This window comes from Scyliorhinus torazame, chromosome 11 (assembly GCF_047496885.1).
Source record: "Scyliorhinus torazame isolate Kashiwa2021f chromosome 11, sScyTor2.1, whole genome shotgun sequence".
In the NCBI taxonomy this organism is placed as follows: Eukaryota; Metazoa; Chordata; class Chondrichthyes; order Carcharhiniformes; family Scyliorhinidae; genus Scyliorhinus; species Scyliorhinus torazame.
Window position 1 is genome coordinate 108675987 of NC_092717.1, and position 13269 is coordinate 108689255.

At 48.6% G+C, this 13269-nt stretch overlaps 1 protein-coding gene across 13 annotated transcripts in view; it reads right to left on the minus strand.

The window, feature by feature from the left end:
• sulf1 (sulfatase 1) overlaps window positions 1–13269 on the minus strand; it is an 821278-nt gene that overhangs the window by 245659 nt on the left and 562350 nt on the right. For 11 of the 13 annotated variants that reach the window (XM_072467605.1, XM_072467606.1, XM_072467604.1 and 8 more), the window contains one exon: window positions 1928–2169. In XM_072467605.1, coding sequence (XP_072323706.1) covers window positions 1928–2099 — 172 coding nt within the window. In that variant the 5' untranslated portion in view covers window positions 2100–2169. Of the gene's footprint in view, window positions 1–1927; window positions 2170–3656; window positions 3726–4374; window positions 4476–13269 lie in introns of those variants that run through there. The other 2 variants (XM_072467602.1, XM_072467607.1) reach the window with 2 other exon arrangements.

Genomic DNA, 13269 nt, shown 5'->3' on the forward strand with positions numbered 1-13269 from the left:
GTCCTCAAACATTCCTCATACGACAAGTTCTTCATTCCAGGGGTCATTCTTGTTAACCTCCTCTGGACCCTTTCCAAAGCCAGCACATCCTTCCTTAGCTGCGGGGCCCAAAACTGCTCACAATACTCCAAATAGGGTCTGACCAGAGCCTTATATAGCCTCAGAAGTACATCCCTGGTCTTGTATTCTAGCCCTCTTGACATGAATGCAAACATTGCATTTGCCTTCTTAACTGCCGACTGAACCTGCACATTAACCTTAAGAGAATCGTGAACAAGGACTCCCAAGTCCCTTTGTGCTTCTGCTTTCCGAAGCATCTCACAACAATGAAATAAAAGGAAGATTAGTTTGGGATTGTGCACTACAATTTACATCAACAAGGTCCAGAATTGCATGCAACTTTGCAATACATCTCAGAGTAGTTCTGCCTCACATATGCTCCACTTTGTCCACAATTAAAAGCATCCTTTATTATATATCAATCTATGCTTTCCAAGATGATCAACAGACACAATACCAGATACATTAAGAGGCTGTGTGAGATATTTAGATATTTGAACAATCAGCTGTGCATACTCAGATATGAGCTATTATTTTAGCAGTAATTCATCTTTATATATCAACATATGGAAAACAACAATCAATCTTTCAGAGCGCAAATCATTACTGACAGTTTTCCAGTATCAGAAGTAAAGTATCACATTCCCAATGCTCCTGGGAATTATAATATCAATATAACAAGAGCTGTGTCAATGTCGAGACAGAATGTCGTACTTAAATACTATAAATTGACACATATATGGGTCAATGTCAAGCTTGATGGATTCACACACTTCAGGACACCTACTGATTACCTCAAGCAGGAAACATGTACAGTGCGTGAGAATATGACTATAACTTGTCTGGATATTTAATGTGGATCTATTTTGCTACAAGATGCTAATGAGGCTGAGTTAGTTTCTACCTGTAAGTGAAATTGAAAAATTCGTAAAAGAAAATGAAGGGGTCTATTTTAACTGTTTCTTCCAGGCTAGAAACAGGCAGCAGTGGGTCACACTTCTTTCTTTGGCAGTTAAAACCGAGGCAATTTTTTGTAGGCGCCCTTGATAACTCATTGGGGGTAATTCTGATTTTGTGTGATGGTGTAAATTGGCCGATGTGGAATCAGAAACTCACTTCACATCCGATTTTTATTTTTATTTGATTTGAGTTCATTGGAAATAAAAATCCATTTAGATATTCACCATCAACCATTTACATTAACACAGGTCTAAATTACCCTTAATGAGTCTAACCAATTAATAAATAAGGCATACACCTTTTAATTAAATTTTCTTTAAAATTTAAAGTACCCAATTATTTTTTCTTCCAATTAAGGGGCAATTTAGCATGGCCAATCCACCTAACCTGCACATATTTCCGTTGTGGGGGTGAAACCCATGCAGACATGGGGACAATGTGCTAACTCCACATAGATAGTGACCTGGGGCCGGGATCAAACCCGGGTCCTCAGCGCCGTAGGCAGTGGTGCTAACCACTGCACCACTGCGCCAGCACAAATAAGGCATAAACAATTGAAAGGCCCAGGTTCAGTCCCTGGTTTGTGCTGCAATAGCTAATGTCAGTCAAGATGACAGTTGGAATGCTCGTGTTAGCCTCAATGCCTCTAGGTTAAGGTACATAGATCAACTACAGTTCACGCTCCTGACTGCTTTCCAGTGTCCTCTGATGGAACTGCACATGTCGATATTAGGTGAAGATGGGATTAGACATAGCTGTCGTGCCCTCTATACTCAAACAGCCTGACAATACTAATTGGCAATGCTCACATTAACATCACCGGGCACCTGGCAGCCGTAACTGCCTGTGTTCAAGAGAGGCGAAGGGGAGAAAATTGGCAAAATAAATAAAATTAAAACATCCTTACCAAGCTCCACATCCTGGTCATCTGTGATGATAAGGATGATGTTGGGTCTGATGTTTCTTCGGTCATGCTGAACACGTCCTTTAAACCGCTGTGGTTTTAAGCTTGAGCCAAGGACTCCTATCAATTCAGCACTTAGCACAGCCAAAAGCAGAATAAGCGGTGAGAGTTTCATTGTCAGCTCGCTTGAGACCACAATAAGGAAAGACGAGGATCTTTGGTTTCACCACCTCTTACTAGGCGATCTGAAATTAAAGTGGAACACATGAGAAGAATAGGCCTGAACATAATGAAACTTATGAACTGTATGAAACAGTTAATGTTTAAATGAAGACATTTTCTGCAGTTTCAAACTTTATTAACCACAAAAGAGTTGTCCAGAAAGTAAAAATTTAATTAAAGAACAGCTTTGATGTGAAATTCTGCATGAACAAATTAAACCACTACAATAAACAATGAACAGAAATAAACTTGTAAAATGCCTTTTACAGAAAACCTTTATCAGGTCACTATGACATTGAAATGCAGCAATGACCAGCTCAGAGCTGCACCAGAGACTTCTGTTACTCCTAAGACCAAGATGAAGTTAGGAAATATGTTACGTATGTTTTAGATTAATCAACCTAAATATTTATAATGATTCACTGAACAATTCTGTTTTTTATCCACAAATGCCACAAAAATGTATCACTTTTGTGAATCCACAGCTATGATCTTACAATGAAATACTTCATAAACTGTGATAGCTGGGATCTTCGCCGTTTTTTATATCCAATGTCAGAACCCTGGCTTTACACCTGCACACCATTCACTTGTTTCATTGCTCCAGTCCTCTCACGCAGTGATGAACATTCGGAAACTAGCTTTCCTACAAGAAACACGTTGAGTGACAGTGATCGTCTCTCTCCACATTACTGAAACCTCTAACTATATCAGCCAGCAACAATCCAGTCAATGTGAACTCACAATGCCATGAACTTTTGCTAAGCTCCTGAAGGTACGTGCAGACTCTGCACATACATATATGCACACTCGCATTTATACGCATGCAATAATCAGCTCCCACCATTCCAAGAGCCTCAGTAGCAATGCACAGGAGGTGGGGGAAGGGGGATGATTTAGCCGCAAATCCATCTAAATCCATCTGCTACAGAATTGATTGATTGGGCCTAAGACCAAAGGTAACTTACTCCACTTTGACATTTCTTGCATTCAGCTGTCACGCTGGCAGCTTTACACATTTAAGAATTCACTTGGATTGAAAACTGAATGAGTGTATAGTTCAAAGTGATTAGTGACTTACTAAAGGGCTATTTAACAAAAGCATTTAAGGCAAGCACGCACATTTGTACCATTTTCATTTAAAGGGCAAAAGTCCATTATAATTTAACATTTGCAAGCATGGTAATTAGGAGATGGCACATGAATTTCACCATCAAATGGTCTAAATGAACATTTAATGGGTGTCATCCAAAGACCAGATTCTTACACCTGGGATTTTGCCCTTGTTCTCGAGTATGAATAGCCACTATTATAGCAGCCAGCGCTGAGAGATCAAAGCTACTTAAATTAAAAGGGAACAAAAAACACACAGCTTGTACTAAAGATACCATTAATAAAAAAAAATGCCAGCATACGTGTGGTTGAAGCAGAGCCCATTACTGAAAGAGATGAACTGATTCATTAAGACAGCAAAATAAAAATCTCTCCATCTTCATGGATTCTCCATTACCTTTAGTTCTTTTTGACTGGACTTCAAACCCTGGAAGGTTTGCAGGAGGTCAGTAAAGATTCTGAAAATCTGGAACACATTATTACAGCTGCATTACTAAGTAGCACTGCATACAGTAGCTGTTGCAGAGCTGATCACTGCCCATTCTGCAAGCTTCAGTGGTCAAGCAGACTGCCTTGCACTTAATGGATAAGTGATTGATACTACTGGCTTTTATACAGTATAGCTACCACTCGAGTAATGAACACAGCAGTCGGGCGAAGAGCAGAACCGTGTTCTTGAAGTCTTTAAATTCATAAAGGAAAGGATAAAAATTGATTAAATGGTTTAAAAAAATCAACATGGTATCTTCTAACAGAGAGTGGGTGCTAAATTCTCCATCTGATGCTGCTCTCTGTACGAAAGCACTGTTGATGGACAGTGCGCTCCAAAAAATAATCACTTCAAAGTGTTAAAGCATTTACTTGATGGTTTGTGATGATATTTAAAAGCACACATATACTGTTGCTGCACATTATCTTACTGTAAGAACTATACTGTGGCTATAGAAGAAAGATTACCATTCACAGGCTACAACTGCAAAAACTCTCACTCAACACAACTCTACAATAACCCATATACCTGAATTACAAAAATAGCCCAGCAAATGTCAGCACTAAATACACAAGTTTCCAGGATGCTGAGAAAACCAAGTATAAGATTCTTCAATAACACTTACTCTTAAAAAAATGAACCCGGCTTCTGGACATGGAAATGTTCAGTTGGTAAGTGCACTGAGCCTCACTGCCTGCATTTTGTGATGTACTGCAAAGTTTGCAGACACTGTTGACCCAACTACTGCAGTTATTCAGACTGCATTGAGTAAACACTGGCACAAATGACTTTAAATAAACCCCCACGGTATGTGGTTGCAAATGCCAGACAATCATACCTCAGTGACAATGCGAAAGAAAGGAACATTATTGCCAAAGCAACTGGCTTCAGGCTTTTTAATTCAGCTGCAGCGTTCTGAAGCCTGAAGTATCATTTTTGAGCTGGAGAAGAGCCAGAGATACCTGGGATGAAGCTGTTCAGCTGTGAGAGATGAAGATCCGTATCGCACAACTTCAAGCATGGACAATTCTCCATTCAGTATTGACCTTTTCAAAACTGACATCCCCATACAGACCAGCTTCCTGCTGCAGTAGGAAATAAAGCTGCAAAATTAATACTGACAAAGTGTTGCGCTTGTCTTCAGGGACAAGAATGTCAGTATTTTTGTGCAGGATGCAATGAGGCAGCCTGCTGGCACTTCACAAGACTCTGAAACCCATTCCCTTAAATGATAGCAGAAACATTGAAGGCATGTCAGACAATGGCCTGGCCTTGCAGCTAGAAAATGTACTCCTAGACCAAGTCACTGATGGACAGATAACTGTGTTACAACAATCGGAGGTTATTCTGCCAACACTGCACTGTAATTATTTACTGCTGTCTCATCCAAACAATATACCTACTTACATATTCTGTTCACAAACCTTAGCAACCACTGTTCTATTTCACATACAATGATGATATGCTCCTGTTTTTCCAAAACAATTTTAATACTCTTTTACAAACACTTCAATCATCCTCTAACCTTTGGAGCTTATCTTATATGTTCCATGGGATGGAACCTTATTGCCCTTTCAATAGGAAAAGCAGCCAAACCCTGGACGTTTCACTGAAGCGAGAGTGTGGCGAGGCCGTTAAATCACGGAGGAGCAGCATGGTGGCGCAGTGGTTAGCACTGCTGCCTCATGGCGCCAAGGACCCGGGTTCGATCCCGGCCCCGATCACTGTCCGTTTGGAGTTTGTATATTCTCCCCGTGTCTGCATGGGTCTCACCCCCACAACCCAAAGTTGTGCAGGGTAGGTGGATTGGCCATGCTAAATTGCCCCATAATGGGAAAAAAAGATTGGGTACTCTAAATTCATTTTTAAAAATAAACACGGTAGAGACCAGAATCAAGAACCGTGCCGGGCATCGATGCGTTTGCGATCGAACTTGCACCCTCCCATTGGCGAAATCAGGATCTCACCTGAGCATGATGAGAAACCAATAGTCACCACTTAGGCCCAATCTCCATGCAATTAATGGGAGCCAACCCCCTATCTAACAGTCTCCCGTGATCTAACCACTTCCACAGCAAGTAGTCATGCGGTCACTGATTAGTACTCCTTTTTAAAAATGTGAACTTGGCGGAAGGGCTGCTGCTGGGACCCGAGGAGGTGAGTAGCCATCTTTGCTCACAGGCAAAGAGCCCGGGGGCACTGGGGTTGCTGCCCCGGTGCTTGGCAGGGGATGAGGGAGCCCCTGGGGGCTCAGCCTTGGATGGGATGGGCTGTTATCAGGGAGGGGGTGGAATGGGTGTCTTAGCTCTTAATTCCACGGGCCCACCATGTCAATATCGGAATGTGGGGGCCCATTCCGGGGGCAACCCCAGCCCCTGCGCGTCTGCCCCAGCGACCACCAATAAGGTTATTGCAATAGGGAGTTAGCAATTGTAGTTAAGTGAGCACCTCACCCATCCCAAGTGGATTCCCGTGGGTAGGGGAGTCATGTAGCATGTGGGGCTCATTGCCGAGCATCCCAATCAAACAGTGATGCCTGGCACTGTGCCTGAACACTGTGAGAGGCAATACCACGGACACAGCAGACAGCATCCGAATACCAGGGGCACACACCAGGGAGGGGACTAGCGCCTGGTCCAGGTAACGTAATGTGCAGGTGCCTAGGGTACAGGGAGCAGGGGCCCCCCGCTGGGGCCGGGGGTGTGTGGGCAGGGAGTGTTGGATAGGGATAGGGGAGCAATGGAGAAATGGGGAGCAGCAATGGGGAATGGAGTGTCCCAGGTTGGGGGGCACTGCTGGTTGCCAGACTCACACCCTCTCTCAATTCCTTACAGATATATGGTATGGACAAAATCTTCAACCCCGCGGAAGCTGGCATCGTGGTGCTGCTGGCAGGCCAGGCAGCCAGACGCTGGAGGAGGCGGCGGTAGCAGCGTTGACAGAAGCTCAAGGCGGCGCCCCACACCCTGAGGACACAGCCATCCATCAGGCCAGGGAGGGATCCAGAGGGGAGGCCCACGATGGCCCAAGATGTACAGGTGTCACTGGTCCTTCAAACAGATGACGGACAGCATGTGCCACAGGAGGCTCCACCTCAAAAAGGGGATGGTGTGGCACCTGTGCCATAACCTCGCAGACTTGGCACCACGTGAAGGAGGATACCTGCTCCCGTGGGCCATCAAGGTCAGCGCAGCCCTGAACTTCCAGGGCTCAAGCAGGGACTTGCGTGGCATCTCACAAGTTACAGCCCACAAGTGAATCCGTGACTTCACAGATGCCCTGTTTGCCCAGGCAGAAAACTACATAAACTTTGACATAAACCAAGCCCAATAAGATGCCCGGGCAGTAAGATTCCTCACCATCGCCGGGATGCCCAAGGTCCAGGGGGTAGTGGATGGCATGCATGTCACCTTGTGCTCACCAGGCAGTCAGGGAGTGCCCTACGTCAACAGGATGGAGTTCCACTCCCTGAACATCCAGCTTATGTGCGACCACCACATGAAGATCATGCAGGTGTGTGCACACTTCCCAGAGAGTGTACACAACAGCTACAACCTGGGGCAGTCGGACATCCCTGGCCTCTTCGAGGACCACCCCAGGATGGCTCTTGGGGGATAAGGGGAGGACGAGGAGGCGCCAGACCAGAAGGGGCTGGAGGATGAGCTGGGGAGGGCTCCCGTGCCCTTGCCAGCGACATATGCCCCACCGTGCTACCCTGTTCCGGGTGCTGACTACGAGTTGGAAGGGAATGGAACTCAGGGGAGCTGGCGGCCGCCATCGCCACTCCACAGGATGGCTCCGGTTGACACACAGAGCTCCCTTGTTTCGGTCGGTGCCCATAAGGTCCTGGGATGCACCTCGGGACAGAGCGGCAACTGGATCAAGCCCCAGCTACTGCTAAGTCATCTGGCTCTGCCAGCCCTGGCTGCTCCCCAATGTCCGCAGCATGGTGTCGACGCCCTCGTAGATGCCCCTCAGTGACTGGGACACATCAACTAGCGACTGGGACATGCTCTGGACCGCCTCAGCTATGCCCACATGGGACTGGGACATGCTCCGCAGTGACTCATCAAAGTTTCCCTGGTACTGGGTGACGTCCCCCAGCGACTGCGACATGGTGTCGAAGCGCTCTGCCTACGGTGTCCCATTACCGACTGTGCCAGGCCTGGGACACCTCCACTCATGCTGCTGGAATTGTGCACCGGCACTCCACTGTGGCCACTAGCCTAGCAATGTTGCCCTCGCTGCCACACATTACCGGTGCCATCTCCTGCTCCCGTAGCCTCTGGGACTCCTTCAATCAGCTATGGACCTGCTGGAGGGTCACTGACATACCCCTCTGAATCTCATGATAGCACCCTAGTGTCGGCGTCAGCTCCTGGTAAACCAAAGTCTCAGCATCTGACTGGGACCCAGCAGACCTCCGACTGCTGGCTCGCCTGGGAGTTCCTGCCTCCGTCAGACGTGCATCAGCAGGTTTATGGGTTCTCATCAGAATGGGCCCTAGAAAATGTGGACCCAGTTGAGACAACACTTCGGGATAACTAAAATGTCCGCCATGGTCCCAGTCTGTGGCAATCACAGATTCCCCCCAGCCATGCTAGATACCACCTTCAAAAGATGGAGGCGGGACGGGGGCACACTGACGGTCGGGGACTTCTACGTAGGGCGCAGACTGGCGACACTGGATGAACTGACGAGGAAGTGGAAACTAGCAAAAGGACAGGAATTGAGACACCTCCAAATAAAGCACTTCCTCTGCATAGAGACAGTAGGGTACCCCGTGGCCCCAGAAAGCACACTACTAGAGGACTTGATAGGCACAAGCAGCGAGAAGGGGCGGCTATGTGGGAAAATATACGGACAGATACTGGACAGAGCCCGAACACCACTGGACGGGACCAGACAAAAATGGGGGACGAACTGGGGACAGAGGTGGGATGGGGGCTCTGGAGCGAAGCACTGAGCAGAGTGAACTCCACCTCCTCCTGCGCAAGGCTAAGCCTAATGCAGCTCAAAGTGGTGCACAGAGCGCACCTGACCAGAACCCGAATGAGCAGGTTCTTCCCGGAGGTGGAGGACAAATGTGAACGGTGCCAGAGGGGCCCGGCCAACCACACCCACATGATTTGGGCTTGTTCCAAGCTTGCTGGGTTCTGGACAGCCTTCTCCGAGGCAATGTCCAAGGTTGGAGAAGATTAAATGCGCCATCCGAGGGTCAGAGGAAGGCTTCCTGGATACTTGGGGGCTGTTTGTCGGCCTGTTCCAAAACCTGTTCGAGGCCAGCAATGAGGAGTAAGCCAGGGAAAAAAAGAGATGAAGAACCAAAGGACTGCGCAACGTAGTGGGGCGGGGGAGAGAGAGAAGGAAGCGGGGATATCATAGACCGATCCAGAGGGCAACAAAATGTATGTACAGTTAGTCAAAAGAAGGACAAAACAAACCTCTCTGTAAAATAATGCAAATTAACGCGGGCAAGAAAAATGTAATATATATAAGCAACAACTGTTTATAAATATGAGAAAAGGCAATAAAAAGATTTTTTTTAAAAAGAATGGGCCCTAGACGACTGTCCACTACTTTTGCCCACCGAGGTATGTGTCTCTGCGCTGGCGGAGGGTGGGGATGACAGCTGTGCCACGACTATTATGGTGGCATCCTCGGAAATGTCCTCCAAGGTATTCTCATGGGAGGTAGTGGTGGTGATGGGGGGGGCGCATCTTGGATGGCCTGGCGCCATTGGCTGGAGGTCCTGCGGGAGAATGGACATGTGGTCAGTAGGAGGGATGGTCAGTGTGTATGGCATTAACTCATATGTGCCAGGGCATCTTGGGGAAGGGAGGTGGGGGTGGGAGCGGTGGATCCTCACCTCTGCGGCGTTCGCTGACCTCCATGCTGGTCACTGTTTAGTCCTCGGCCACCCCCGCGACTTCCAGGGCCCATTCCTCAAAGGGGGTGAGGACTCTCTATGTCCGGCACCCCACCACTCGTTTGAGCCCTCTCCCTCCGGTTGTGGCCCACCTTCTCCTGTGGGGACACAGAGGGGGCATCGTTCCCCGTACGCGTTGTCAATCGCGGGGGGGTTTGGGAGTTATGGGAGGGAGAAGGCTTGCGGAGATGGGGAGTATGGGGGGGGGGGGGGTGACCTTCTTGCCACACTGGGTGCCAGTCCTCCTGGTCACGCTCCCTGAGCTGACAGCCGCTGCCGCTGCCACTTCCTCCCAGGCACTGGTGGCTGTCCTGTGGTTGACCCTCCTGGACCCCAAGGGGAACTGGGTATCCCGTCTGGCCTCCATCGTATCTGGCAGTCGTCCCTGGTCGGCGTCACCAAAATGTGGGGCTGGTCTTCTTGGAGGCATGGTTGTGAGCAGAGTGGGGTTGACTGTGCAGGTGCGGTTTAAGTGCTGCTGTCACTGGTTAGCGGGGGACTGGTGAGAGCAGTCTTGGGTGAATCAGCCGGCGACCATGATTTGCGGTGTGAATCCCGCGGGGCCTCGTTTAGTGGACCAATAATGTTTTATAGTGGTGACAGCATCGCCGGTCTGAGCGTCGGGAAGCTGGTGGCAGTTCCCGCTGGCTACCACATTTCCCGCTCACTACCACACTCAGAAACTTTTTGGTTAAATCCCCGGGGGGTGCCCCCACGGTGGCCTGGCCCGCGATCGGGGCCCACCGATCCGCGGGCGGGCCTGTGCCGTGGGGGCACTCTTTTCCTTCCGCCTTCGCCATGGACTTCACTATGGCGGAGGCGGAAGAGACCCCTTCCACTGCGCACGCGCGGGGATGCCGTGAGCGGCCGCTGACGCTCCCGCGCATGCGTCGCCCGGCTAAGTCATTTCCGCGCCAGCTGGCGGGGCGCCAAAGGCCTTTCCCGCCAGCCGGCGGGGCGGAAATCAGTCCGGCTCGGGCCTAGCCCCTCAAGGTGAGGGCTCGGCCCCTCAAGATGCGGAGAATTCTGCACCTTTGGGGCAGCGCGATGCCAGACTGATTCGCGCCGTTTGTGGCGCCGGTTGGCGGACATCGCGTCGAATCCCGCCTCCTATGTCTATTATAGATTAAAAAACACCCTACATTTGAAATACTTCTTTGTTTGCTAAAAGTGCTCGCTACCTGCAAAGCCAACCCTCCGGCTTCTTTTCTTGCCTGCAGACTGTCTTCTGAAACTCCTCTCTCCTGTATCCTCCACCTCACCTCCTACAACAAGTGTGAGGTGCTTATGCATTTCATTGTCACAAGAATGATAAAATCCAACCAGCTTAACTTCCTTTAATGCTCCTCCTTGCCCTAGCCCTGAACTTGCATATTTCTCATTTTCTCTCCTGTCCTTTATCATGCCCTCCCTGAATTCACCTGGTCCATGGGATCCAAATCCCTCGATCCAATTGCTAATGGCTTTCGCTCTCTTCATGTCTTGTCCTTCTCTCTAAACCTGCAGTTATCATCCCTCCCTTCAAAAAACTTACCCTTAACCCTACCATCCTTGCAAATTATCGCCCCATCTCCAACCGCCCTTTCCTCTCCAAAGTCCTCCCAAATCTGTTCCCATAATTCCCAGAGCTCCATGTATAAATCACTCCAATCAGGTTTCTGCTCCTGCCACATTACCAAAATGGCTCTTAGCAAAGTCACAAACAACATCGATGTGACTGTGACAAAGGTAAACTTTTTCTCCTCCTTGTCCTGCCTGCAGCCTTTTATTGGTTAACCACACCATCCTCCTCGAGCACATCTTGTTTGTTGTCCAGCTGTGTGTGACTGCACTCATGTTGCCTGATTCTTATCTATCCGACTGTAGGCAGGCAATCACTTGCAATGGCTTCTCTTTCTGTTTTTGCATTGTTACGTCTCGTGTCGCCCAAGGGTGAATCCTTGGCCCCCTCTATTTCTAATCTACATGATGCTTCTTTGCTAAAACATGCAAAGGCACAATGTTAGTTTCACATGTCCACAGATGACACCCAGACTTACCGCACCACCACTTCTCTCACCTCCTGCACTATTGCCAAATTATCAGACTGCTGATCTGACATCTAGTACTGGTCGTGCATAAATTTCTTCCTAGTAAATATTGGGAAGACTGAAACCATTGTTTCTGTCACCACTCCAAATTCCATTTTCTAACTAATGATTCCATTGCAATCCCTCACAACAGTCTGAAATTAAACCAGTATTTGGTATCTAATATGATCCTGAGTTGAGCTTCCAAACTCAGATTTGTACTATCTCTAAGGCCACTTTTTTTCACCTCCATAACATCTCTAAACTTCACCATGTCTCAGCTCATCTACTGTTGAAAATCTCATGCCTTTGTTTCCTATTCTAATGTATTCCTGGCTGCTCCCCCACATTCTACCTTCTGTAAACCTGAGGTCATCCAAATCTCTGCTGCCTGTGGCTTAACTCTCAGTAAGTCACTTCCGGTTGCGGCCATGCAGAGCTAAGTCGCATGTTCGGCAGCTCCCGCTTGGAATGGACTTTTGGGCTCTTTTACAGTGCTCCCACGGCATTTGTTTGATATTTCCCGGTGTGGGAAGAAGACTGCAACATTCCCCCGACAGTATCCCCCAGGAATGGTATGTCTCTTGGTTACCAGACCCAGCAGAAACAGTAAAAGATTTGGCTGGAGCTGCAGGAAACACAAAAGCCTCTTCCAGCATGCAGGTGGGTGAAGGGCAAGCTTACAGGCTTCAAGCTGACTTGAGGGCCTTTATTAAAGGTGAATTCTAGCAGCAGAGGGAACAACTGTGAAAAGATCTCACCAAGGTCATTGAAGAAGCGGGGACGAGGCTTCTGGTGGCGGCCATAGAGGAGTAGGTCGCTCATTCGACAGCTCCCGTCTGGAACGGACTCTCAGACCTTTTTCAGGAGTTTCCACAGACCTTTTGGGGCAGATTGGTGAAGCGAACACTGCCAAAAGGATTCCCGCTCGAGACTTCTGATAGCGGCTATGTGGAGCTAAGTTGCACATTCGGCGGCTCCCGCAAAAACTGACTTTTGGGCTCTTTTCAGGGCCCTCAACGGAACTTTTCCGACGTTTCCCGGAGTGGGAAGAGTTAATAACAGCTCCCCATCAGTATATGGCTTTAACTAGGAGCGGGGCGACAAAAAAGGTGGTGGTGGATCCGAAGAAGGACAAAATGGCAGCGGGCGGGAGGAAGAGCTGGGAGAGGTTATAGAGGAGGGGGTCTGGTGTGAGGTGCTCCGGAGAGTGAATGCCTCCACCTCATGTGAGAGGTTGGGGCTGATACAGCTGAAGGTGGTATTTTTTGAAGGAGTAGAGGATGTGTGTGAGCGTTGCCCGGGGAGGAGGGGGGGGGCTGCGAATCACGTTCATATGTTTTGGTCCTGTTCAAAGCTAGGGGAGTACTGGAAGGAGGTGTTGCGGGTAATTTCCAAGGTGGTGCGTGTGAAACTGGACCCGGGTCCCCAGGAGGCCATATTTGGGGTGTTGGTCCTGCCAGGGTTGGAAACGGGAGCGGAGGCAGATATCATAGCCTTCGCCTCTTTGATCGCCCGAAGG